Raw genomic sequence first — 27,204 nt, forward strand, 5'->3', positions numbered from 1 at the left:
GTTCTAAACACATTAAATTATTAAATTATTTCAGCATCATGATATTTTTAGTAGTAAATTGCCATGGTTTTCCAATTATATTCTCTTAATAGAGTTTGTTGACTTCGAACTTTTAAAATAAAGGGTTAAAAAATAAAAAATAAAAGGGTTGCTAAGGTAACTAAACTTGATTTGCAGCAAAAATTAACTTTTACTGTAATGGTACAGTATTTCAGTGAACATTCCTATTTTTAACCCTCTTTTGAATTCATATTTATTAAATGAAATAAATATAATTTTGAACCTGATCTAACCAGTACAAGGCAGAGATGGAATTGAGTGAGAGAAGGGAAAAAAAGCAATATCAAAGTTACATGCTTGCCAAACAAAAAGGAAAAGGACTTTACTTGAAAGCTATTACTAGGAGAAAGTGAGTTTTATAGTTTTGTGTCTCTAAATCTAAGTGAAATATGAATATTTTAAATATTCCGAGATATAATACCTTGATTCTAATCAAAATAATTTACTGCAAAAGTTAATTTGGAAACCTCAGTGGTGTGGTGCTTGGGCATGTAAAGAACACGTTTTCAGATAAACAGTCTCTAAAAAGTTGAATAAAAATAAAGCAATGTTCTTTGGCAAACAGTTTAATACTCCTTGAATTTCATAGTCTTTGAATTCAAGTTTGTTTTGCTGAATCTTTTTTTTTTCCTCACTGTTGTTTCAATAATCTTCAAGTAATTTTCATTCCTCTTATTGTATTTGCTAACTGGGCTGGTGTGCACATTAACAACTTGTAGATATATTAAGAGCATCTATATAACACAGTCTGTTTGCATTTCAAAATTGTAATGCAATTCAGAGTTACAATTTTGAATATAAAACTCACTTTACAAAAGGTACTACACTTTTTTGTGATTCAGTAGTCTCAAAGCAAGGAAAGGAGAATAATTTCTTAGGTTTTAAAAGCACCTTCTGTGTCAATCAAATAAATAACAAGCTTGTTAATATTTAGGATTAAAGTTATAGATATAGAATGAAACTTAATTTGATAATAGTTTCATTGTCTATCTGCCAACGATGCCATAGAAGTCAATCTAGACTATAAAGTTTAAAACACTTAAAGCTTGTATCTACCTGCTTATTCCAGAGACATTTTAGAGGATGAATCTAAATTGTAGTGAATCTAATTGTAGTGAGGTTGGAGTAGTTGAAGGAGTCTTGCTTGGAATTAGACTTGTCAGGCCATTGATAACTGGAACTATAAGATACTAGATGGCTCTGTAATTCAGCAGCAGCTTAAGTTTCCTGCAGCCATGTAGGGAATGAAAGTAAGGTTTAATTTCAGAGCAGTATGCATTCATGACCTTTTTGCTGTGTAGTGAACTCTGTTTAATGTTTCCACTTAAGGTGCTGCAGTAATCTTTAACTCAATAAGAATCTTAACTAAAATATAAACAATTGAATGAAGCTTTCAGTGCAGATTTTACTGGTTTAAAGAAGATTAACCTCTTAATTACAAGAAATTATAGATTTCTCTGTTGTTGCTATTACTAAATGAGTTCTCTTTAGTTTAAATTGACTTGTGGGATTTAATTGCTACATTTATATTATCTCAGTAAAATTAAGTAGAAAACTCAACTAATCTGGTTACTTTTAAGTGTTTCTCTATTGGATTCATAAAATATCTTCAACATTTCAGGGTGAATTGGGCAGGAAAGATAGCCTACTACCATTCTGGTAGCCACAGCCAATAATGAAATTTTGCATAAATTATGACTAGATATAAATAATATTAATATTTTTCATAAGTATTTTAATGAAAACTGACAACTCAAATGAACCAATCTGAGAAAGTCTCCTCAACTCCAGATTTCAAAAACAACACTCTTTATGATAATCCCTGGGTCACATAGTTATTAGGGAATTAAGATTACAAAAATATTCATTAAACTCAAAGTAACCACTATACTGTAAGTCCCAAGATAACTTGGGTATTCTACAATTATCTGTTGAAACACAGACTTGGTGTTTTGCAAAGAAATCATTTGTTCTGCCTTAGTGAAGCTAATTATTCTCAGCATGCAACCACAGTTTTCAAATTGCAAAAGGCACATCAACCTTTGTTGTATGTTGCAGGAATTAAAACCCAATCAGATGAGATAATGAAGTACATATGAAGAATATGACCTCACTTTTGCAATGCAATAAAAATGAAAGCCGTTAAAAATGTTGCAAAAATCGTAATTTAGAGAAGAAAAACATGCTGTAAAGCAAATGTTTAGTATTCATTTTAATTACTTATTGCTTAGAGGTAGGCATTAGCTTTACTTATGGTGTGGTGCAGACTGTTCTTTTTAATGACTGAAGCATATGGTGGCTATCAGTCCAATATGAAGCAGTATAATGCAGGAGGTTTTTAAATTTCATGGAAAACTAATGAAGTAGTCCATATTATGTCAGGGATAAACATATACACTTGTAGGAATTTCATGAGAATATATTAAGAAAATAGTTATTAAAAATAGGCTAACAGTGGTGCTCCTTTGTACTTGTGTGATCTGGAAGAGTGAAATACATTAGTACTCTTGTTCATTAAAAATAACATCTGTGATAATGTCAACAACATATTACCCATTTAAAAATCTCTACTACTGTCTTTTTTTCTGTGAAACTTATTTTTTTTCTAAGGGTATATAAACCATTAGTAGCCCCCATAATTGCATAATGAGATAGTGAAACACAGTTGGGTGTGAGTCTGTGTTGCATTTTACAAAAGAGAAATCTCTTGTAATTTAAACCCATTGAGTTAATACCCTTTTATAGTTTGTTTTGGTGTTTTTCTTCCACACTAGCCATTGTCAGTGATGTTTCCTGCCCCCACCAACACTCCTTTTCAGTCACATGGGGTGAAAATAAGATGGATTCTAGGTTTTGTCCTTAGCTTGTTATGGGAGAAACCGGGGCAAGCTTCCCTTTTGGCTGCCAAGAAAGTACAGTCATCACAGCCACGCAGAATGTGAAAACAGCAGGATCCAAACATCTGCAATGACAACACAGAGAGCCTGAAGTTTCTGCTCATTACATGCTATGGGGGCTGCCTGTCTGGAGCAGTTTACTCTGCAAAGTATCGATTGTGGATAAGGCCCACTGTTAGTTATTTACGTGCCTAACAGTACCCTGGGTGTTGATATATTAATGGGCTTTTCTCTTGATTCATTTTACATTTTATCTTTGTGTACGTAATGCTATCATATGTATTATGTTGTCCTGTGGTCGAGGGACATGGCAGTTTGGCTAGCCTGTACATTTCCAAGCTCAGTACCATGCATACGTGAAGGCTCAGTGAGTGTTGCATGATGTATATGTGAGTCACTGTATCTCCAGAGCTTGACACAGTGCTTGGCACATAGTAGGCACTCAGTAAACATTTTCCCATTGGTTGAATGAATGGGTCAATTTTCAACAAAGGTTTGATTTGGAGGACAGAATGGAGATCACATAAAAACTGTGATAAAATGGACTTTCACAGCCACATTTGGGTCATCACTTAAAAAGCCCTGGGAAGAGCCTAGATCCTGATATTTGGCTTGCATGATGTTGATAGTGTTGCTCTTGTCAGTGTTATTTTCTTATTTTTATTTTGGACTAAAAATGTAAAAATTTCAGAATATTCAAACAGCTGCAAAATGTAGTTTCTATCACTTTTCATTTAGAGACACATGTGTTTATAAGGGCATTTTGTCCACACTCTCAACCCTCTTACATTGAGACCTTAAAAAATGTGGTAAATGAGACATGTTGTAGATTAAAGAGTCATGTTTGCTAGTATAGTTTTGAAGTACTGCTTTTATTCACATCCCAGTTAAGCTGCTTACGTTCATCTCTTTTCAGTTGAGTAAAGTAAACCTGGATGGTGAGCTATTGTTCAGCCAAAACTTGGCAGTCCTCAGCCCATTATTCAACGTAGAAAGGAAAACAAATTTTAAATACCTTTTTGTCCCCTTTATCACTTTCTAGGATCTGGAACATTTTCTGTGCCACCGATTAGAAAATGAAAGAAAAATTATTTTCTTTGTAAATTGCAAAAGGATGCAATTGTCATATAGTAAGACAGGTTAGCATCTGTATCTCAAGGGAAAAACTTTTGGAAGTAGCAGATCTGCCAGTAGCAATTAATTAGAAAGCTTTTCATACTGTTTTCAGCTATAGACGCGTACTAGCAGCTTGAGAAAATTGGTAGTGACGTCTGCTGTCGCCACAGGGTAGTACAATGGATGGAGTTAATTTACTGACATTTGCTTTTTTCTTAAAGTGTCCTATATCTTCATCTTATGTTGAGCTTGATTTTCATTGCCAAATGATGAATTCAGCATAACTATAGGTATTTTTATTGCATTATAATGCACGGAATATAAGATGTAAGCATATCTTACTCTATAAAAATGAATGCATCTTACATCTGTGAATGCCAAGATGTGTTGAATAGCTGGTCTCTCTCTCTTTTTTTTTAATTTATTTGATTTATTTTTGGCTGCATTGGGTCTTCATTGCTGTGCTTGGGCTTTTTCTAGTTGCAGAGAGTGGGGGCTACTCTTCATTGTGGTGCGCGGTCTTCTTATCACAGTGGCTTCTCTTGTTGTGGAGCACTGTCTCTAGGCACACGGGCTTCAGAAGTTGTGGCACGCAGGTTCAGTAGTTGTGGCTTGCGGGCTCTAGAGCACAGGCTCGTTAGTTGTGGCACACAGGCTTAGTTGCTCCGTGGCATGTGGGATTTTCCTGGACCAGGGCTTGAACTCGTGTCCCCTGCATTGACAGGTGGATTCTTTTTTTTTTTTTTTTTTTTTTTTTTTTACGGTGTGCGGGCCTCTCACTGTTGTGGCCTCTCCCGTTGCGGAGCACAGGCTCCGGACGCTCAGGCTCAGCGGCCATGGCGCACGGGCCAAGCCGCTCCGCGGCATGTGGGATCTTCCCGGACCGGGGCACGAACCCTTGTCCCCTGCATCGGCAGGCAGACTCTCAACCACTGCGCCACCAGGGAAGCCCTGACAGGTGGATTCTTAACCATGACACCACCAGGGAAGCCTGAATAGCTGGTCTCTTTTCACCACCTACTAAGCAGAAGTATAAAGAAAGGCCACTCTGTTAGCAAAGAAAGATGTGTCAACTTAAAATATCGGTAGCAAGACTGTCAAAAATTGTCATTAAAAAAAAAACAAATGTAACTTTTATATAACAAATTTTATCTCAAGGACAAGCTTGAGTTTTTTAGTTCTATTACGGATAATCATATATGCCAAGCTTCATTTTTTTCTTAGGGAAGTATTATACTTGCATTCATTCTGCACATTTGGTTCTAGAACACTTGGGTATGGTTGTTTCTCTCTAATTACTAAAAAAGTCAAAGTTCCTTTAAATTTTAGGCAGGTGAATTATTTAAATTGTTTTCCAGTTTTTCATAAGTACTTTTTTTTCATAAGAACTTTTCATGCATTTATTTTGTGGACCTTCTACTACTCTAAATAAATTCAAATTAGACAAATATTTGTGTCTATTATGTTTTTAGTGCAGATGTTCTCTACAAAATCACTGATTTTCAGAAAGCTATCTCTAATTTGGGCAACACAATGTATAGGGAGATTATGGTATCCTACTACTTTTTTATGGGTCTCACCTCGTGGCATGAGGGACTTCCCCGACAAGGGATCCAGCCTGTACCCCTTGCAGTGGAAGCACAGAGTCTTAACCACTGGACCACCAGGGAAGTCCGGTATCCTCCTACTTTTAAACTTATCACTAAGTACATGGGAAAGTTGTTAAACTGTTATTTTTTTTCTATTGTCACATAATGATATCTTGCCCACTTATTTCTTCTGATGTGAAAGGTTTAGCTGGCATTTAACATATGAAAGTAATGAGCATCAATTAAATATTAAAGTTTGTTTTCATAGTTGGTTAAAAAATATAAAAGAAAAATAAAAATAGAAAATGAACTGACTCATTTGGAGTTTAATTGACTCCCAGTTAAACGTATGGGTTGAACATAAGGGTACTGCCTGATTCATCCCCAAACCCCACTAAACATCAATAGCAGAGTTTAAAATGTATAAATACGTAAGGCCAAATAGGATGGAGAGGAGATAGTACAAAATAGTGTTGTCAAAAAATTTTAGAAAAAGATTGAAAATTCAATCAGGAGAAACTTTTAAAATGACTCAGTAGACTAGGGGAAGCTGAGATCCTATATGTGTCAAAGAGTAAAGCAAATATATTTATCAGGAAGGATCAGAAATCAGAGGCATCTCGTACTCAGGAAGGGTCAGAAATCAGAGGCATATCCATTCCAAAGGTGGAGTAAGGAAGGGCTGTTACCTTGTACAACGCAGAGAGAGCCATTCACATTGTAGCTTATATGGATGATATGTGAGGGATTATGAAGTGAAGCCTGATAACCTGTCACAAAAACCTGTTCAAATATAGAGTTAAAGGAGTAATGCAGCATAGGAAACCACTGTCTATTTACCTCTTTTATTAAAGATGCAGGGTTTTTTCCCTCTACTGTTCTCTTCAGCCTTATGTGTTTTATACTTTTAAAATTCTGCTGTTCATGTTTTAGTGGGGTTTGAGGATGAAGCAGAGAGAACTCTTATGTTCAATTTATCATTTTACCTTTTATGAAGTAACCACTCCCAGCCTGCCTTCATTGTGAATTTTCTTTCTTATTTGGTCAAGTTAAACCCTGAAAGAGGTCTACCATTGCCATCTTAATCACTGCCAGCTCTCTAGAGATTAGACTCCAATTTCTACATTTCAATGATTATTAATCTGCTGTCTACCTATGTGCTCAACAGTTTGACCTGAAAACATGTAGAGGGTTATGACATCTAGGTAATCAGACAAAGAAAAATAATAAAGTCTTTTGGGTGACACAGTTGCCTGAATGTAGGAATCTATGGTAGAGATATTGCTATGTATTTATTAAATTTATTCAATTTTCTTCATCTTGGGCATAATGGGACACAAATTTCCCAGCTTCCCTTGCAATTAGGTTGTGGCTATATGGTATCATTTTGTCCAGTGATATGTAGAGAGAGATAATGCAGACATCTCATAGAACTGTAGCACTCTCTTGCCCTCTGCTTTCCTTCAGAGGCAAACATGTAGGATACATGTTGAAATCCTGAGTCAAAAGATGGACGTACCCTAGGTTCCTGGAAAGTAGAACCATTGAATCAGTAAACTTGAACACAGATCTGTATAAATGATCTAATTTGATGAATAGAGAGAAAGAAAAAGATAACATGAGCGGTGCCTCACAGATCTGTGAACCAGCATCAAGCATGCCAACAAATAGGTCATGGAAATCCCAGAATGAAAGGAGGGAGAAGTGAATAGAAAAAAATATATTTGAAGAAATAGCCCTCAAAACTTACCAAATTTGATGAGAAACATTTACCTAAGCACCTAAGAACCTCAACAAAGCCCAGATAAAATAAGAGATCTACATCAAATACAAAAAGAATTTATCATAAAACATTAAGAGAAAAAAGACTCATGAAGTACAAAGGAACCACAATTGAAACCATGGGTTAAATCCATTTCATCTTCCTTCACTAATCAAAGTCATTTTAAGACTTGCATTTCCTCCAAGCAGTATGTAGCCTAAACTGTAGTCTGTTTGCCTGAGTTGTTTTCTAGGAACTTGGAGTCAACTGCTTTAGTTCCAACGGAGCTGGTTAAGATTGCATAAGACCACTGATCCTTCAACTGAGCAAGCCTGAATATCCTCTCAGTGACCTTTTGAACATGCATATAGGTCTGAAGCTTAGTAACACCTCTGCAGAATAACGATTACAGCACCTTTTCCCAATCACCTTTCCCCATGCTCCCCATGCCTCAAACCGCCCTGCTTCATTACTCATTATCCCATAAATACCTGGAGCTTCTTGCCTTTGGGGAGGTGGATGTGAGATTTGTTCTCCCATCTCCTCTCTTGGCTGCCTTGCGAATAAACTCTCTTTGCTGCAAACCTTGGCATCTCAGCATTTTGCCTTGCTGTGCATTGGGCAAAATGAACCTGGTTCAATATCATTGTAAGACTAACAGCTAACTTCTCATCAGGAGCAATGGTTTCCCGAAGACATCAGAATCTTATGTTCAAAGAGTTGAGAGAAAACAAAAACTGTAAAGCAGGAAACCTTTATTCAACAAAAGCATCCTTTAAGAATGAAGATGCAGGGCTTCCCTGGTCGCGCAGTGGTTGAGAGTCCGCCTGCCGATGCAGGGGACACAGGTTCATGCCCCGGTCCGGGAAGATCCCACATGCCGCAGAGCGGCTAGGCCCGTGAGCCGTTGCCACTGAGCCTGCGCGTCTGGAGCCTGTGCTCCGCAACGGGAGAGGCCACAACAGTGAGAGGCCCACGTACCGCCAAAAAAATAAAAACAAAAAAAAAAGAATGAAGATGCAGTAAGCACATTACCAGCTAAACAAAGTCTGAGAGGATTAATTACCAACAGACCTGCCTTCCAAGAATTAATAATGGAAGTCCATCAGTCTGAAAGAAAATGAAACCAGAGAGTAACCCTAACCTACTTGAAGAAATGAGGGGTGTCAGAAATGGTAAACATGTTATTAAATATGAAAGAGCCTGTAAATATATTTATTCATATTTTCTCCTAACCTTTCTAAAATATATAAGATTTTATATGGAAGTTTTAATAATACTGTTCTGTTGGTTTTTTACCATGTATAGATCACATAACATAGGGGAGAAAAGGGGGACATGTTAGAAAAACGATGCTATATTTCCTGGGAATTAAGTTAATATTCAACAGTATGTAGTGAAAAGCTGGCATAAGTAAATATTGTCTTTAGCGTAACTCAGAAAATTATTTTTAAAAACCCTGGGTGGTTAGAATAGTATGACAAAAACACAAAAGAAGGCATAAAAGGGGAACAGAGGGAAAAAAAGATATAAGATGTATGTAAATGTCCATAGCAACATTATTTATAATAGCCAAAAAGTGGAAACAACACAAATGTCTATCAACTGATTAAAGGATAAAGAAAATGTAGTATATTAATATAATGAAATATTACCCAACCAGAAAAAAAATGAAGTACTGATTCATGATATACCAAGAATGAACCTTGAAAACGTATGCTAAGTGAAAGAAGCCATTCACGAAAGGCCACATATTGTATGATTCCATTTATGCAAAATTTCAAGAATGGGTAAATCCATAGATACAGAAAGTTAGTGGTTGCCAGAGTTAGGGGGAAGAAGAGTAACTGATAATGGGTTTGAGTTTTTTTTTTTTAGCTTTAGGAAGATGTTGTGAAATTACACGGTGGTGATAGTTGCTCAACTGTGTGAATAAACCAGTGAATTGTATTTAAATGGGTGCATTTATGATATGTGAATTATGTCTTGAAACTATAATTTAAAAAAGATATGACAAGTAGAAAATAAATAGCAAAATAACAGATGTAAATATAACCATATAAATAATTACATTAAGTGCAAATAAACCAAAAACCAATCAAAAGGCAAAGATATTTGACTGAATAAAAAGCAAACTCAACCATATGCAATCTACAAGAATATACCTTAGATCTGAGTACACAAGTTGGTTGAAAGTTAAAGGATAGAAAAAATATTCTCCATGCAAGCAGCAACCATAGTAGAGCTGGGCTAGCCATATTATCAGGAAAAATAGACTTCACAACAAGGGAAAATTGATAGAGACATTAAAGGACATGTTCTAATGAGGGAGGTCAGTACATCAGGAAAATAAAACAATGTATGTGTGCATGCCTAATAGCAGAGCTCCCAAATATATGACATTAAAAAACTGACAGAATTAAAAGGAAAATAAGACAAATCAACAATAATATCAGGAGCTTTCAGTTATGTGCTCTCAATAGTTGATAAAACAATAAAACAACTAGACAGAGAATCAGCCAGGATATAGAACATTTGAGCAGTGACATCAACTAGCTTGAACTTTATAGAACATTTCACCCAATGTCTGAAGAATACATTTTCTTTTAAGTGTGCATGAAACATTCTTCAGTATAGACCACAAGCTGGATCACAAAACAAGGTTCAATAAATGTAAAAAACTTGAAATCATGTAAAGTTTATTCTTAACACCAGTAAATTAGACTTGCACAACAGAAATAGATCTCGAAAACCCTCAAATATTTGGAAATAAAAAAAATACATTTAAAAATAAGTCACAAAAAAATAGTCACAGAACAAGGAATAAATCATAAGGGAAATTAAAAATATATTTTGAACTGAATGAAATGGAACACATCATATCAAACTGAATGTAATGCAGATAAGCAGTGCTTAGGAGGAAATTTTTTTGGCTTTAAGTGTATGTCAAAAAATAAGACAGGTTGGGACTTCCTTGGTGGTCCAGTGGTTAAGACTTCTCCTTCCAATGCAGGGGGTGTGGGTTTGATCCCAGGTCGGGGAGCTAAGATCCCACATGCCTCGCAGCCAAAAAACCAAAACATAAAACAGAAGTAATATTGTAAAAAATTCAATAAAGACCTTAAAAAAATGGTCCACATCAAAAAAAAAAAAATCTTTAAAAAAAAGTAAGAAAGGCCTACATAACTTCAGTAAGTAACCTAATTAAGTACCTAAGTAACCTAAGGCCTCAGTAATCTAAGTTTTCACCTTAAGAAATGAGAAAAAAAGAGCAATTAAGCCTAAGACAGAAGAAAGGAAATTATAAAATTAGAGTGTAAAGCGATGAATTAAAAGAAAGAAAATCAATAGAGAAAAATCAAAGAAACCAGAAGTTTTATGAAAAGATAGAAAAAAAAAGACATACCTTTAACTAGGTCGATTAAGAAAAAAGAAAATAGACATGAATCACCAAAATCAGGAATGAGGAGAAATCAGTACCAACCTTATATAAAATTTTTTTTTTGGCTTAAACAACAGAAATTTATTTCCTTACAGTTCTGGAGGCTAAAAGTCCAAGATCAAGAAGTCCACAGGGTTGATTTCATTCTGAGGCATTTTTCCTTGGTTTGTTGATGACTGTCCTTTCCCTTTGTCTTCACATGGTCTTTCCTCCCTGCATGTCTGTGTCCTATTCCCCTCTTCTTATAAAGACACCAGTCATATTGAATTAGAGCCCACGCCAATGACCTCATCTAACCTTAATTATCTCTTCAAATACTCTTTCTTCAGATACGGTCACATTCCGAGGTACTGGGGGTGAGGGCTTCAACTTATGAATTTGGGGGAACACAGTTCAGCCCATACCAAGATACTTGCTCATCTCTCTCTCTCTCCCCTCTAATTGTGATCTCCTAAAAGAGAAGGCAACCTTATATAAATGTAACGATTTTGTGTGGTTATTATGAGCAAACTTTTGCTAACAAATTTGGCAACTTACATGATACGGGTAAATTCCTAGAACACAGTTACCAGAACTTATGGAAGAAGAAGTTGAAAACCTGGGTAGATCTATAACAAGTAAAGAAACTGAAATAGTAATTTAAAATCATTCCATGAAGGAAATGTCTAGGCTCAGATGGTGTCAGTAGTGAATTCTAAGCATTCAAAGGAGAACTCATACAGTCCTTCACAAACTTTGAAAAATAAGAGAGAAAGGAACACATTCCAATGCATTCTATGAAGCCTGAATTATCCTGATACCAAAGCCATATAAAGACATCACAAGTAGGCTGCTCAACATCACTAATCATTAGAGAAATGCAAATCAAAACTGCATTGAGGTATCACCTCACACCAGTTAGAATGGGCATCGTCAGAAAATCTACAAACAACAAATGCTGGAGAGGGTGTGGAGAAAAGGGAATTCTCTTGCATGTTGGTGGGAATGTAAATTGATACAGCCACTATGGAGAATAGTACGGAGGTTCCTTAAAAAACTAAAAATAGAACTACCATATGACCCAACAATCCCACTACTGGGTATATATCCAGAGAAAACCATAATTCAAAATGACACATGCACCACAATGTTCATTGCAGCACTATTTACAATAGCCAGCTCATGGAAACAACCTAAATGCCCATCGACAGATGAATGGATAAAGAAGATGTGGCACATATATACAATGGAATATTACTCAGCCATAAAAAGGAACGAAATTGGGTCATTTGTAGAGATGTGGATGGACCTAGAGACTGTCATACAGAGTGAATTTAAGTCAGAAAGAGAAAAACAGATATCATATATTAACACATATATGTGGAATCTAGAAAAATGGTACAGATGAACCAGTTTGCAAGGAGAAATAGAGACACAGATGTAGAGAACGAACATATGGACACCAAAGGGGGGAAGCGGGGGCAGGGTGATGGTGGTGGGATGGATTGGGAGACTGGGATTGGTATATATACACTAATATGTATAAAATAGATAATAAGAACCTGCTGTATATATAAATAAAAAAAGATATCACAAGTAACAGCAAGAAGAAAAACTAAACAAACTCAAGACCAATATTCCTGATGAATATAGAAGGAAAAACCTAAACCAAATTTGAAAATCAAATTTAATAACATACATAAAAGATTATATACCATGACTAAGTGCAGTTTGTCTCAGGAATGCAAGGTTGAGTTAACATCTGAAAATCGAATCAATTAATAGAATGTATTGATCAATTAAAGGATATAAGACAGTTAAAGGATGTACAAAAATCATTTGACAAAATCCAACACCCATTTTTGATAAAAACTTTCAACAATCTAAAAATTTAATGGAACTTTCTCAATCTAGGAATGGAAATGGCATCTATGAAAATCTGTAGCTGACATCATAGTTAATGGAGAAAGACTGAATATTTTCTCACTCAGATCAGGTACCAAGCCAGGATATGAGCTCTCTCCACTTCTGTTTAACCTTGTGCTGGAAGCTTTAGCTGGTGTAACAGGCAAAATAACAATTACAATAACAGTAATTGTAATAATAATAAAAATGAAGGCTTTCAGATTGAAAAATGAGGAGTAGAGATGTCTGTCTGCTGATGGCAGATTTATATGTTGAAAAATCTCAAGTTTGGAAAATATCTATTAGAGTAATAGGTGAGTTAAGCAAGATTGCAGGATACAGAATCAATATGTAAAAATCAATTTGATTTCTGTATTTTAGCAATAAACAATTCAAAGTGAAATTCAGTAAATTCTATTCACAAGAATGTCAGAAACAATGAAACAGGTATAATTTAACAAAATAAGTGCATTCTGCACTGAAAAGTGTAAAATAGTTATGAAAATAATTTATGAAGATCTAAATAAATGGAGAGACATTCCTGTTTATGAATGGGAAAACTCAGTATTGTTAAGATGGCTGATCACCTCAAATTGATCTGTGGATTCATTGCAACCTCTATCTAAATTGTAGTAGGCAATTTGTAGAAATTGAGAAGCTGATCCTAAAATAGATATGGCAACGCAAAGGACCTTGAATAGCAAAAACCTTTTTGAGAAAGAAAAAAGTTGAAGGTCTTACATTATTGAATTTCAAAACTTAGTATAAGCTAAAGAAATCAAGGTTGTGTGGTATGAGCATAAAGATGGGAATACAGGCATACCTCGTTTTAGTGCTCTGTGGTTCATTGTGCTTTGAAGATACTGCATTGTTTACAAATTACCATTCTCCGTGGAGCAAGTCTTAATCAGTGACATTTTTCCAGTAGCATTTGCTCACTTTGCATGTCTGTGTCACATTTTTTTTGTTTGTTTGGTTTTTTTTGGTTTTGTTTTGTTTTTGCAGTACGCGGGCCTCTCACTGTTGTGGCCTCTCCCATTGCGGAGCACAGGCTCCGGACGCGCAGGCTCAGCGGCCATGGCTCACGGGCCCAGCCGCTCCGCGGCATCTGGGATCTTCCTGGACCGGGGCACGAACCCACGTCCCTTGCATCGGCAGGTGGACTCTCAACCACTGTGCCACCAGGGAAGCCCTCTGTGTCACATTTTGAGAGCTTTTGTAATACTTCAGACTTTTTCACTATTATATTTGTTATGGTGACCTGTGATCAGTGATCTTAGATGTTACTATGATAAAAAGATCACAATTTGCTGAAGACTTAGATGATGGTTGGCATTTTTTAGCAATAAAGTATTTTTAATTAAGGTATGTACACTTTTTTAAAGACACAATGCTATTTCACATTTAATATACTACAGTATAGGGTAAGATGACTCTTATGCACTGGGAAAGCAAAAAAAAATCCTGTGACTCCCTTTATTGTGATTTTTGCTTTATTATGATGGTCTGAAACTGAACCCGCAATATCTCTGAGCTATGCCTTGGAGTGGAACAAAAGTAGACCATTCCCTTAATGGTCAGTTGATTTTTTATTACTAAGTGCTGAGACTATTCTATGAGCAAAATAACACTCTTTTAAATGGTGCTTGGACAGTTGAGTATCCTTGTGCCAAATAATGAGTTTAGAACTTTACTTCATACCATGCGTAAAAATTAACTCAGATGGATCAGAGACTTAAACCTGTGTGACCACCTCTCCTACTGGAGGCGTGCAAAGAGCCACCGTGGAACTCAGTGATGCTGGCGTCCTTCTCACCAGTACATTTCTGAAGGCCTTGGTGATTGGTGTGGTCTCTGTGTGTCCCCTTGGAGGAGCATAATCCTGTCTTGGTCTTCCTTTTCCTTACATAATGTATCTACTCCAGCATGTCCCTTCCTTCCCTGTCTTCCTTCCCTGACATTTCACTTTCCATCAGTGTTTCTCCAGGCTTCTAGGAACCACCAGTTTGCACCATCCCTTTCATCCTTGGCAGAGTGTTAAATTCTATGCCCATAGAGTATTTCTCCAAGATAATAAACTCTCTATCCCTGTATGTTGTGGTCCCTAATCAAACACTCTCAAAATCAAGCCTCCTGAATAGTCTTCTGGCTCCTACCAGTAGTCAGCTGCTAGCTAATTCTGGCAGCTCCTTTGCTGTGTAGTCCTTTTACTCTTAACAGACCCAGCATGACTAGACTGAATTAACGCTGCAACTTAATCCTAGCTAGCAGTCTGAAAACTAGGAAAGGCGATATGCCAGTACTTAACAGGGAGAGGTGGGCTGCCTTCGAAGGCTTTGAGAGTTCAGAGGAGCCCAGGGAACCAAAGACATGTGCGCATTGACCCAGAGAAACTTGTCCATGTATCAGGTTCCAGGTTTTCCTAAGCAGACCCTGATCTTTTCGTAACAAACTTGCCTCAGTTGATCATTCAGTTATCTTTGCAGTTGTCAACTCTTAACTATTAAGTTTTAATTTGATCTTCAGCTTTTTTTTTTTTTTTTTTTTTAACTCTGCCACTGCAGGAGACAAGGGTCTCTTTTTAAGGGCTCCTTTCCTTCATATTTAGTTTTCAATTGCTTGTTAAAGGTCGGTACCTTTTCATTATCCATCTGTAGGACCAACACAACTAGTGATAGCCAATCAATTCTGTTGCCTTTGTATACATTATTGCTCTGCACTTTCAAATACCTGAATCATTGCATGGGCCTGGGTGTTCTGTATGGAAACATTCTCCCAAGTGAACCCCTGGTGAAATGTAACGATTGGGGTACTGCATTGTGTCAGGGACTATTGATGCCTCACCTACCACCGAGATTGGGATCCTTATTGTAAGGCTTGCAGTAAGTGATCCATTCCCCAAACCTAGAAGGATCTGAACCAAAATACTGTACCTTTTTTAAGCATTTTTTTTTTTTTTTTTTTTTTTTTTTTTTTTTTTTTTTTGGCGGTACGTGGGCCTCTCACTGCTGTGGCCTCTCCCGTTGAGGAGCACAGGCTCCGGACATGCAGACTCAGCGGCCATGGCTCCTGGGCCCAGCTGCTCCGTGGCACGTGGAATCCTCCCGGACCGGGGCACGAATCCGTGTTCCCTGCATCGGCAGGCGAACTCTTAACCACTGCACCACCAGGGAAGCCCCAAAATACTGTACCTTTTTACCCGACACTCAAAACAAGGAATCTGATTATTCATAGCAGATCATTATTGTTTCCAAACAGGTTTAGTTTTGAGTAAAATGGAGAAACCATGGGGTTTATTTTCTTTCTGTAAAACTATTTGAAATTTAGAATCTCCCCTCCCCTCACTGCATATACCTACAAACCAGCAAACTAATCAACCAACCAACCAACAAAGTAGTTATAAAGAAAAAGGAATTGGAAAGAAAATAAATGGTGAATATTAGAGTCAGAATTGGGAAAGTAAAATTTGTGGCTACTTATTACAAAGATAAAAAGGGAAATGTTTCATCTTTTAATAATCTCGTGGGTGTGGCAAGAAGGGGGGGAATAGAAAGAAGCCCCAAATTAATTTTTTCTACCCCAAATGTTGGTCAAGTATGACACCTAGAGGCCATACAAACAGAATTCCTTTGGGTGATTTTTTTTTTATAAGGCAAGATGCATTTAGGTAGAGAAATTTATTTAAAGTTGTTATTTCAAAGTGGATATTCTTAGATACTTCCCTATGTAGCTGTGAATAACTTTGTATATATTCCTTCATTTACTCATTGTTTTTCTTCATAAAAACTGATGATATTAAAAGTTTCCCTCTCTGTCAAGTAAATGAATTTTTGATGATTGACTTTAAATGCTGGTACTAATCCCTACAAGTCACTGTCTGTATGGCTTTTGGGTCTTCGAGTACGGTTATATGCTTATGGTCTAATTAAAGAGATAACACATGTGTAGATCTGTACACATCCACCCTCTCTGGAGTTTGGAAACTATAGCAAAAATAATAAAGACAGATAAAAGGACAACACATGAGAAGCGATAGGTTCAGAATTATCTTATTTCTAAATATTAAAAAACATACATGCTTTGCATTTTTCATCCATTGGTTTGGAAACTTTTATATATCCCTGGTTCATTAATACTTGAACAGTTATTTATGAAAAATGATGAACGATTTACTTCATGGCAGGCTGTACAGATGGTCAATTTAATCTGCATCTTTGAGACTTCTCATGACTAAATTTTGACATCATGTCGTTAAACATTTGTGCATTATTTATGTCATATGCTAGAAAACAAAGACTGCTATGTCTTGCTATCTCTTGTAATCTATCAGTTTTATTGATAGGATTTATCTGACTGGACACTATAGCTTTCACAAAGGAACATGTATCTGAAAATATATATCATTTCTGTGTCCTCAGAGACCCATACATTTTTGTCCTCGAGTGCAATAATGACATTGTTATAGAACAGATGTGTGGCATTGGCGGAGACAAATGTTTATGACTTAGTTTCTGTAACCTTGTCCAGTGGTATCTTTATTACTAATTGTACATGTGTATGTATCTAGAGTGATTTTTTTATTAACTCTTTTAAAAATTTTAAAAAACTTTTAAATTGAAATATAGTTGATTTACACTGTTTTGGGTGTACAGCAAAGTGAATCAGTCATACACATATGTATATATCTATTTTTCAAATTCTTATCCAATATAGGTTATTACAAGATATTGAATATAGTTCCCATTACTGTATAGTCAGCCCTTGTTTATCTATTTTATATAAAGTATTATGTATCTGTTAATCCCATATTCCTAATTTATCCCTCTCCACCTTTCCCCTTTGGTAACCATAAGTTTCTGTGTCTGTGAGTCTGTTTCTGTTTTATAAATAAGTTCATTTGTATCATTTTTTTAGATTCCACATATAAGTGGTATCTTATTTGTCTTTGTCTGACTTCACTTAGTATGATAGTCTCTAGGTCCATCCATGTTGCTGCAAATGGCAGTGATCTTTAAACATTGTATAAATTGAAAGTAAAAGAAGGAAACCAATTGTTGGCTAGTTTCAAACACTACAGCAGAACAGTAACCCTAGTTGTGAAATGGTCCCTGGTTGTTCTGTATAATGCTTGAAGTTCTAGCTATGATGTTTAAACTCTTGACCAGTTGAGTAATTATTACACAACTATGGATAAATATAAAAATCAGAATCTTAAATTTTCTTTTGATATTAAGCTATTAGGTATAGCATCTGATGGCTTTTCAAAGGGCTAAGTAATTATCCTGCACATCAAATTGTACTAGCTTGACTCCTTAGATTCTCTGTCTTCTGTTATTTAATGAGATTCTACTTGGTGGATTGATCTGGGACTTCCCAAGAATGCTTAGAATGGGCTGATTAACAGAGTACATCATTTTAAATGCTCTCTGTGCCCGAATTAGATGGTTTTAGGGTTTAGCACCCTAACAGTAGCTGAGAAATAAAAACAAACAGGATAGGAAAACACTGCCATTGTAGAGTGGTATTACAGCGTGTTCCCTAAGAAGACAGACCCAAGGAAGCCATACAATTCCTATTTTCTATTTTCTTCCTCGGTGTAACTGTTGAAACAAGTGCTCCTTCAGGGAGCCACACATAAGTTGGAATCAGGCTTTTTTGTATCCCTTATCAACCTATAATCTTTTGATTGTTGCCTATTTTTCACCAGTGAAGAAACAGTAATCCACGCTAGATTTTCTCTCCTAATCACAGACTCACAGAGCTAGGGCTCTCTGAGCTGTTAATTCCCTCTTAGAGGCCTAACAGAGTGGAAAGTAAATAAGGACCAAATTTGCAACCTTCAACATTGCTAATTTCCTCTGATGTCAGAATACTTAAATAGGCAGGAACTGGGAATTATTTGATCAAAACCTGCTTTTAATCTAATGCATACAGCAGGGCTGTGTCTGGAATGATCTGCAAAACGACAGGAGTCCCAAGAGAGCTTTATGGAAGGTTTCCTCTTTCAGAAACAGTAGGTTCCTCATTTTAAACTCTTGGGTTGGCTGTGCTGATGGAGCAAATTCATAAAGAGTAGTTTTCCTGCTTTTTAAATTTTATTTTATTTGGCCAGATATTGCTGACCGGATGTGAATAGTTTTCTTTGGCTTTCTTTTTGCCCAGTTTTTAATTGGCTAAATGCCTCGATATCATTTTAGTTTTACTAGGAAATGAATTAGTAAAGGGTTAGTATTGGGGAGAAGAGAGAAAGAGAAAGGGCAAAGCATTGTCTGACTTCACACACATTCCTTTATTGCTACTGGTTTAAGAAAGTGAAAACACAAAGAACAAAAGGCCCAAGCACATTAGATTATATAGATTATAAAGGCATTTTTCTACAGTATCTGTTAAGAGACATTAGTGTCAAGGATTTTTAAGTAAATAATTTACTAATTTGGAGATACACAAATAAAGGAAACTCACTTTGTTCTTTAATTTTACTCAGAACTGTGTGGATCCTTAAAGGTAGCATATTTTTGACAGAGCGTAGATAAAGGGATAGCACTTTTATTAACTTCATAGGTGAAATATAATTTCATGATTAGTTTTTGTAAAATGTTATCCATCTAATTAGATATCATTGTGGATACTTATTAATACTAATTCAGTTTTAAAGGCTGTTAAAAGACAGTGTACTTTGATTTGTAACCGTAGATCAATACTGCTTATATTTTTATTGGGAATAGATTCCTTTAAGTTAAAAAGGAAAGATTTAGAAAAGAGTTTAAGTGCCTTTCAACAGCAAGTAAACATCTCTGCAGTTTTCCTACGTTTTTCACATCTGATCATAAATACTGCTCCCCACATAAAGTAATTCAGAAGCCACGGCTTAAAAATAAATGATAAACACTGATGCTTTGCGTACATAAATATATGCTAAGAAGAACATGCCACTAGAGCTAGCATTTGACTCCTTGGGTGACGATGAATTTCAGAGCCTGTTATTTGTCATGCGGAAGCCTGTCGGGTGATGATTCTTTTTAGTGGTGTATCCGTCCAAACATATTTCGCCGCGCCATGTGCACTGGAGTTCTCTGGCGGGTGTGCTGGCTGTGGGTGCCCCCGCTCCCGTTCGCTCGCCTTCTTTCTTGCCCTGGCTCTCTCGCCTCCCCCTGCCTGCGGCTCCCTCGGTGCTCCTGTCGGATCACGCCCCCCTCCTCTCTCTCCAGCTGGCAGCGGCGGGGGCTGCGCTGCCTCCCGGACCTCGGGACCTGCTCCGTCAGCTGGGGCCCCCTGCGGACGGCTGCCTCCCTCGCCTGTAGGACCTGCCACTCTGCGCGGAATGGCAGCGGCAGCAGCATCCCCGCCAGTGGCGGTGGCGGCGGCAGCCACGGCCACCGCAGAAGCTATTGTTCCCTGGTGTTAAACGCGCTTTCCCTCCTTTTCATCTGACAAGAACAATAGCGGGGAGAGCTTTGCGTTCTGTACTTGGGAAGACATTCCGAGGGCAAAGGAACATTCCCTGCCAACCGCGTCCCGGACCTGGACCCTGGAGCGGCTGCGGGCGGCATGGGGCTGCAAGCGAGGCGCACGACGTCCCGGAGCCCCGACGCTGCGGGCCCGCGCCCGGCCGTCCTGCCGCTGCTGCTGCCGCTGCTGCTGTGCCTGGGCGCCTGTGGGGCTGCGGCGCCGGGCGCGGCGGAGGCACCCACCCTCTATCTGTGGAAGACCGGTAAGTGGGACGGAGTTGCCCCTGCTTCCCATCTTCCCATCTGGGTCCACATTTACGAAACTGCTGGGCTTCAGGAGGGACCCCTGTGCTTCTGATGAACGGGGGGTACTGGGACCCTAAGGTAAAAAAGTACAATTCTTAGGAAGCAAATTAGGTCATGGCCGATGCTGTTAGAAAGAAAAACCTAACAACTAAAAAGCATTAGTGAGTCACTGGACTATTTCTTTCACAGCTCCGTAGTTAATGAGGGCAACCAACGTTGCGCTTTCGTAATTACGTGCAATATTTTTAACCTCTGCGTTCTCATTCTACTAGGACTTTCTTAAATATATTTCTAGCAAACATTTAACTCCGGTCTTTATTCTGTGTTTAGGCAAACAGTTCACTCTGTGCCATGATATATATGGATATAGAGTTACATTTAAGGTACAGCTTATGTGGGACACGTGGAAACAAGCCAAGTGAGGGCAGTTCTGACAGTTGAAGGCAAATGGGGCTGCAGTGAGCTGACTGAGACCTTGTGAATCTCGATTCTTAATGAGCGAATTGAGGGATTTTTAAAGTGTGCAATTGTTAGGATGTTTAGGTTTTAACTTCTCCTGCCTTGAAAAAGTTTTTGCTTTGTTTTCAGCCAGCCAACAAAAGCAGCAACTAATTGTCCCTCAGAATCTCCCAGCAAAGTGCTGACTAGAGGTCCTGGTGTGAGGCAGTGACAGGCAGGAAAACAATACCAAATGAGGAATTACCACTCCCTCTCCTGAGGCTCCTTTCTCCTCTAAAGGACACTGAGAATTCTTCAGCAGACCTGAAACTTCAGGTTTATAAGAAGAAAGTGGGAAACATTATTCTTACTGCTTAGTGCTAGGAATGAATTAAGAGTTTCTTGGCAATGACTAGACATTACGAGAAGGATGCAGTAGACAGGAGGGAAAGTATATATTGGTCATGGGATCACAAACAAGTTACAGTGAGTGTGTCTGTTTCCTGGCTTCAGCTGTCTGTAGTCCCCCATGCAGAGACAGATCAGTCTACTCTACAATTACACTGATACCCTGAATTTTTAAAGAAGTTGCATCTATCTAACAACTTAGTGAGGAGATTGAATAGAAACTTATTTAAAGCCAGAGTACAGAATTTGCCTCAGAATCTTGCATGAAAGAACACACATAAACACACGTTTAGAAAAGCCATTTGGATGTTAGTGTTAGCCATTCTTGTTACCACTTGCAGTTTAAAGATCAGTTGATTAGGGGATGCAGATGAAATCAAATGGATTTTTCAATTTAAAATAAAGAAGATCTCTAATTTAGCGGAAGCCGTGGTTTTAATTTTCAGAAGCTCAGTCATAACAAACACTAGTTAAACTATAATTTACAATTAAATGGTGTTATTTGGATGCTCGGTAAGAGCTTCTCAAGTAAGTAAGTGTTGGACAAAACAGTACTTGCCCTGTTGAAATTTGTACTGTTAAAGTAACAAGAGCCAAGCAGTAATTCAGATCAAAGAAGAGGCTAGGCAACATTCACTGTGCAGCATCTGAGGTGCCAATACACGTCAATATAAATGTCATGGTGGCAACTTAAGCCAATAAACAGTTTAAGATAGTGGAAAGCTCTCAGGAGCAAGGATATGGAGACCTTGGTTCCAGTGCCAGTTCCAGCGCTCGCTAGCTCTAGGAATGTTGGCATGTCACTTAACTTTTGATCCCCAGTTTATTCAGCTGCCTGTAAATGGGACCTTCTCCTGACTATTCGTAGTATTATGAAGATCAAATGAGTGAGTGATGAGAAAGTAATCTGTAAACTTCAAAGTTATGTGCATGTACAAATATAAGGTAGTATGATGAGAATAATGTAATCTCTTTGATGGTGAACCTTGGTTTGATGAAAAAAATGGTGAATTAGACAGGAGAGCAAAATAATGACCTCTTTATTTTTTTCCAGAGGGAAAGGAGACTTCACCATATCTATAAAGGAACTGAGAATAGTTATTGGAGGAAATAGGGAATATTTAAAGGAGAGGAATACACTGTAAATGAAGATATTTGTTATTTGACAAATCAATGACAGAATCATAAGCGTTCCTCATTTGATGAAAATAAAGAGTCAGGCAGTGATTTGAGAGAGAAAATGAGGTGAAACAGTCCAAGATTCTAGTGGGATAAGCTTGGTCTTGGTAGAGCAGATTATTTGGAATCACATTGTTGGTGAGATCATTGTGTTAAAGTGATGTAGTGAAAGGTACACTGGATGAGGAGCTAAGAGAGGAACTGTAACACTGTGTTTGTCGCTAACGAGCTTTAGAATGTTAGCTAGGTCATTTAGCTACTTTAGTTCTTGGTTTCCTTTTTTGTGATATTCATTGATTAGAAAAGATGATATTTAAAGGCCTTTTCAGCCCTAAATTATGTGCACATATGCACATACATACACCATAAACGTACATGTATGCATCTATACACATATATAGTATATTAATGTATATATACATATATATGTACATAATATATATGAACGTTTAATGCGTAAGGTATATTGTATGAATGTTTTATTAAGTCAGTCACAACAAAGAGTTGTTGAGGACTCACTGTGTGAATTATTTGAAGTCATTGTGGTAGAGGCTGGCTAGGGTTTTGTTGTCCCTGCCCCCAAGAAAGTTACAGTTGAACAATACACAACAATTACAACGTGGTATACCATACTCATGAACAAAACACTGTGAGAGCAGAGAAGTTGTGTAGCTGATAGAGAGAAAAAATAAAAAGACAAGGCATGACAATATTCCTAGGTCTTAGAAGTACTGCAGCTCAAGTCCAGAATATGTGGTGGGAATGAATGGATGTAGTGCTAATGAGATGAGTTGGGCCAGATTGTAAGAAAACCTTCACACTATGGTAAAGATGTTAGAGTGTAACCTGTAAGCAGGTGGAAGCCATTATAACCTTAGAGCAGAGGATTGATATATTCTTCACCCAGAAGGGAGAAAGGTAAATTAAGAGGCCGGGAGGTCAGTGAGGAGAGGGACTGAGAGACAAAGGGGAACAAACCACTTATAGTGAAGGATGAGTAGAGGAGGGCTGGGGGCACATGGCAGAAGTGTTAGCTCAGGTTTGGAGTGCAGGGGACACAGTGTCTGCCAAGGAGAGGTGGAAGTAATGCTATCTGCATCATGTCTGCACACAGTTACTTGATTGAGACAGAGGATATGAAAGAAGGAAGAACAGTGTTCTTGTGGTTGGGGAAGAAAGAATACCAGTTTAATTCTCAGTATCAGATATACTGAACTTGAGGTAGCAGTAATTCAGTCAGCTAATAGAGGAATTAGTGAATGGGTGAGCAGTTTAGGTGAAAGTGTTAGGCTGAAGGTATAGGCTTGGAACTCAATACATATATAATATTTCAAGGCATGGTAATGGGAGGGATCATTAAAACAACAAAAATATTGAAAAGAGGGGCCAGGATACTTCACAGAGAATATTGAGATTTAAGAGTCAGTATGGGAGAGAAAGTAGTGAAAGAGCCTGAGAAAGTATGGTCAGAACAGGTCCAGAGAAAATGCCAGTAGTGCTAAATGAAGAAGATATCTTATGAAGGGGATGGGGGCAAAAAGTATAAAACATTTCCAAGAGTCTGGAAAGGGGTTATGAAATAGTTCAGAAAAGATCAAGTAAGAGGAGGAACTGGTAAGATAATTAACACTGTTTTGGGAAAAGACATTTTCAGTAGAGTGATAGAGCTAGAAACTTAGTTGAATAATAAACCAGATAGTGGAGAAGTTATAGTATTGATAAAGTGAATAAGCAAGTGGTATTTAAGTCCTTCTACTACACTGTTGTTTTTCAACAGAGAAAAAACCAAAATATAAGATATTAAAATATAAAAGTTAATGTTTCAACAGTTTTGTGCCATAGTCATTTGAAAGGTAACTTTGTTTGAATACTTGAAAAATATATTTCATACCTGCAGAGGTAAAGCACTTATATTATTGGAAGATGAATAATTACTGTTACTGGTGAGTGTTAGGCAGTTCTCCTCTTTTTAATATTCTTGAATATGGAATTGTTTCAATAATAATTATGGCTAATTATATTCACCTGGCAATTCCAAATTAAGTGCATTGAACAAAATGTGATTGAAGCATGAGTCAGACAGAAGATAGTGAATACAACCAACTTTTATCAACTTATGCCATAGAGATATATTTTCAAAAGATCTTACTGAAGTAGTTGAATTTATTTTTATAATAATGAAATTACACTAAAATCCAAGAAAGATACACGGTAGCCATTTTTTCAGCATCAGGTGATGAGGGTATTTACAGTTGAGTTTTGTCTTAAGGAAATTACTTCTCACATTAAACACTTTGGACCAGGGTTCATGCATTGCAAGACAGTGCTGTTGACAGTCACTGTGTCCTTTACATAGTTACTTGCACATAAAATAATACTTTGTTTCCTCAGTTTAAAATAAAAACAAGTGTTTTCTTTTTGTTTCATGTACTTATACTAATATAAAATATTCTGCAATGTACATGGAAACATAACCATCCTAATCCTGCCATTCATTAAATAACAAAGGAGAGAGGGGTGTTGTACCAGGTAGTAGTAACATAAGGGTGGCATTATCCTTAAAAAAGTGTTTTGCATTTCAGTTGTGCTTACAATTTGTCGTAATTTGGAATGTGACACAGGTTGCTCATTAAATGAAGAATAGAGATGGAGCAGAGATAGGGATGGACAGAGCGTGGGCGTCAGTGTCAATTAATCTGGAACATGGATTGAAATATTTTATCCATGGGACCTATGAAATTATTTCATCTCCCTGAATCTTTTTCTTTCATCTCCAGTATGGATAAATATTATGTATTCTATAGGGGTTTTCTGAGGATTAAATATGGTAACATATGTATATATTAGTAGAGTGCTTGAACGTATTAGGACTTCAATAAGTGGTAGGTTATATTATTGCTATTATTCTCTTATATAATAGAATGGTTACTTAATTTTATGACCTGGAACAAGGCTAGTAACTTCAGCTTTCTCTTAAGCATCTTTTCTTGTAAATGCACTAGAAATTACAAATTGATCTAGTTACAGAGCTAGATATTCCCACAGGTTATAAGGGAGGCAGCATTGTGGAATGGAAGGAACATGAACTTGGGGATCACTATTTAAATTTTGCCTCTACCTGACTGGTCACTACCTGACTTTGTTTTCTCACCTTAGAATGGTGACAGAAGTTCTGAAGTGAGAGGGTATTTGTGAAGTTTTAACAGGTAGTAAATAGAAAGGGTCTAGCCCAGTACCCTAAATATAGTAAACATTAAAAAAAATTAGTTCTCTTCCCATTCTTTACCTTTTCCTCTCCTAAAAATGACATATCTTGAAGGAATTTTAATGATCCAACACATTTATCTGTTTTCTCCAACTAAGGGACGCCAGGACAAACAAATAAAACAAGTCTAGAAAGAGATGTTATTTTACTGTAGGCTTGTCTTTTCTTATTAGTTTGGCACTTATATGTAGACAGCATGGATCACAGACCATCAAAATATTTTGAGCACCAATTCAGGGTGAATTATATAAATAGATATTTTTGTACTTCATTTTGTTTAGTGTCTCGGGATTTCTCGGGAACCTGAAATTTCACATTCTTGCAGTTAACATTGTCACCAGTGCCTTCCAAATTAAATATTTTCACAGTAGAATTGTTTGTGGTTTACGATTTGTTTAGCATCTTAGGTGATTATTTAAATAAATAAATAAACAAACAAACTACAGTTTATGTCTTGTTTTCCTACCCTTCTTTCTTAGCATACATAGCACAGTTAGTACTCAGAATTCATTAAGAGCTTATTGGTTATTTGGTCCAAAAAGTCAAGTTCTCAGGTGGTTTTATGAAGCTTTAATAGCTCAGTGGACTGTGGTAACAGGGATCACTCCTTATGCAAATTATAGGTAGCTGCCTGGTTTGCAAAATAATGAAGGCCCCAGTCAGGACTGGCATTAAGAGTGCTGTAGAGCAACACATACCCAGGTCTCTTCCTACCGTTTATTGTTATATAAAGAACTGGTGGTGGGATGAGATGCTGACGTTCTGATTAGGTTATTGGAGAAGTGTGATATGCTTTGGATCCTTTTAGGAGGAAATGAAGCCTCTTAGCCTCTGATTTAAGTTCGAATGGTGACACTGGACAGTGGATTTCTCTGGGAAGCGGAGAGTGGAAGCCTCTAGGCTTCCTAATATGAAGGCACATTAGAGTGGCCCTTAATGTCAGAAGCCCTGGGGAAGTGGCATCCAGGAAAACATATCTTTCCTATCACAAGAACATCATAGAGTGTGAGTTAGAGGTTCCAGTGGGTCATAAGGTAGAGATTTTTTCTGATTTCCTTCATCAGAACTTTACACTTGACACTTTAGAATGCATTAAAATGATGGAAAAAATACAGGCATTTGCATTTAATCCCCAGGTACCGAAGCAGCAAGAAAAGTACTTCTATTTGGAGGAAGAGACACAACAATTAAAAATAACCCAATAAGGAAAGAGTGGGGGAAACCTGGTAGTAATTAAAACAGTTGATGCCAAAACTAATTATTGCTTCCAGTATGTCATTGGACCTAACCAAAAGGATGTCCTCTCATCTTCCAGAAGAACTAGTGAGCTAATTGGTGTTTTGCATAATTTGCCATGTGAAATCATAATATTTGGGGTATCATTTTTACTGATTCTGTTTTATTGTATCA

At 37.2% G+C, this 27,204-nt stretch overlaps 1 protein-coding gene across 1 annotated transcript in view; it reads left to right on the forward strand.

Moving 5' to 3' along the window:
* Positions 1-19,819: 19,819 nt before the first annotated feature.
* The window catches only part of THSD7A (thrombospondin type 1 domain containing 7A), a 455,382-nt gene continuing 447,997 nt past the window's right edge, over positions 19,820-27,204 (forward strand). The window contains exon 1 of the mRNA XM_060020445.1: positions 19,820-20,461. Within this exon, the coding sequence (XP_059876428.1) occupies positions 20,299-20,461 (163 nt within the window). The 5' untranslated portion in view covers positions 19,820-20,298. The remainder of the gene's footprint in view (positions 20,462-27,204) is intronic.

The sequence above is a fragment of the Delphinus delphis genome, chromosome 9 (genome assembly GCF_949987515.2).
Source record: "Delphinus delphis chromosome 9, mDelDel1.2, whole genome shotgun sequence".
NCBI classification, from domain to species: Eukaryota; Metazoa; Chordata; class Mammalia; order Artiodactyla; family Delphinidae; genus Delphinus; species Delphinus delphis.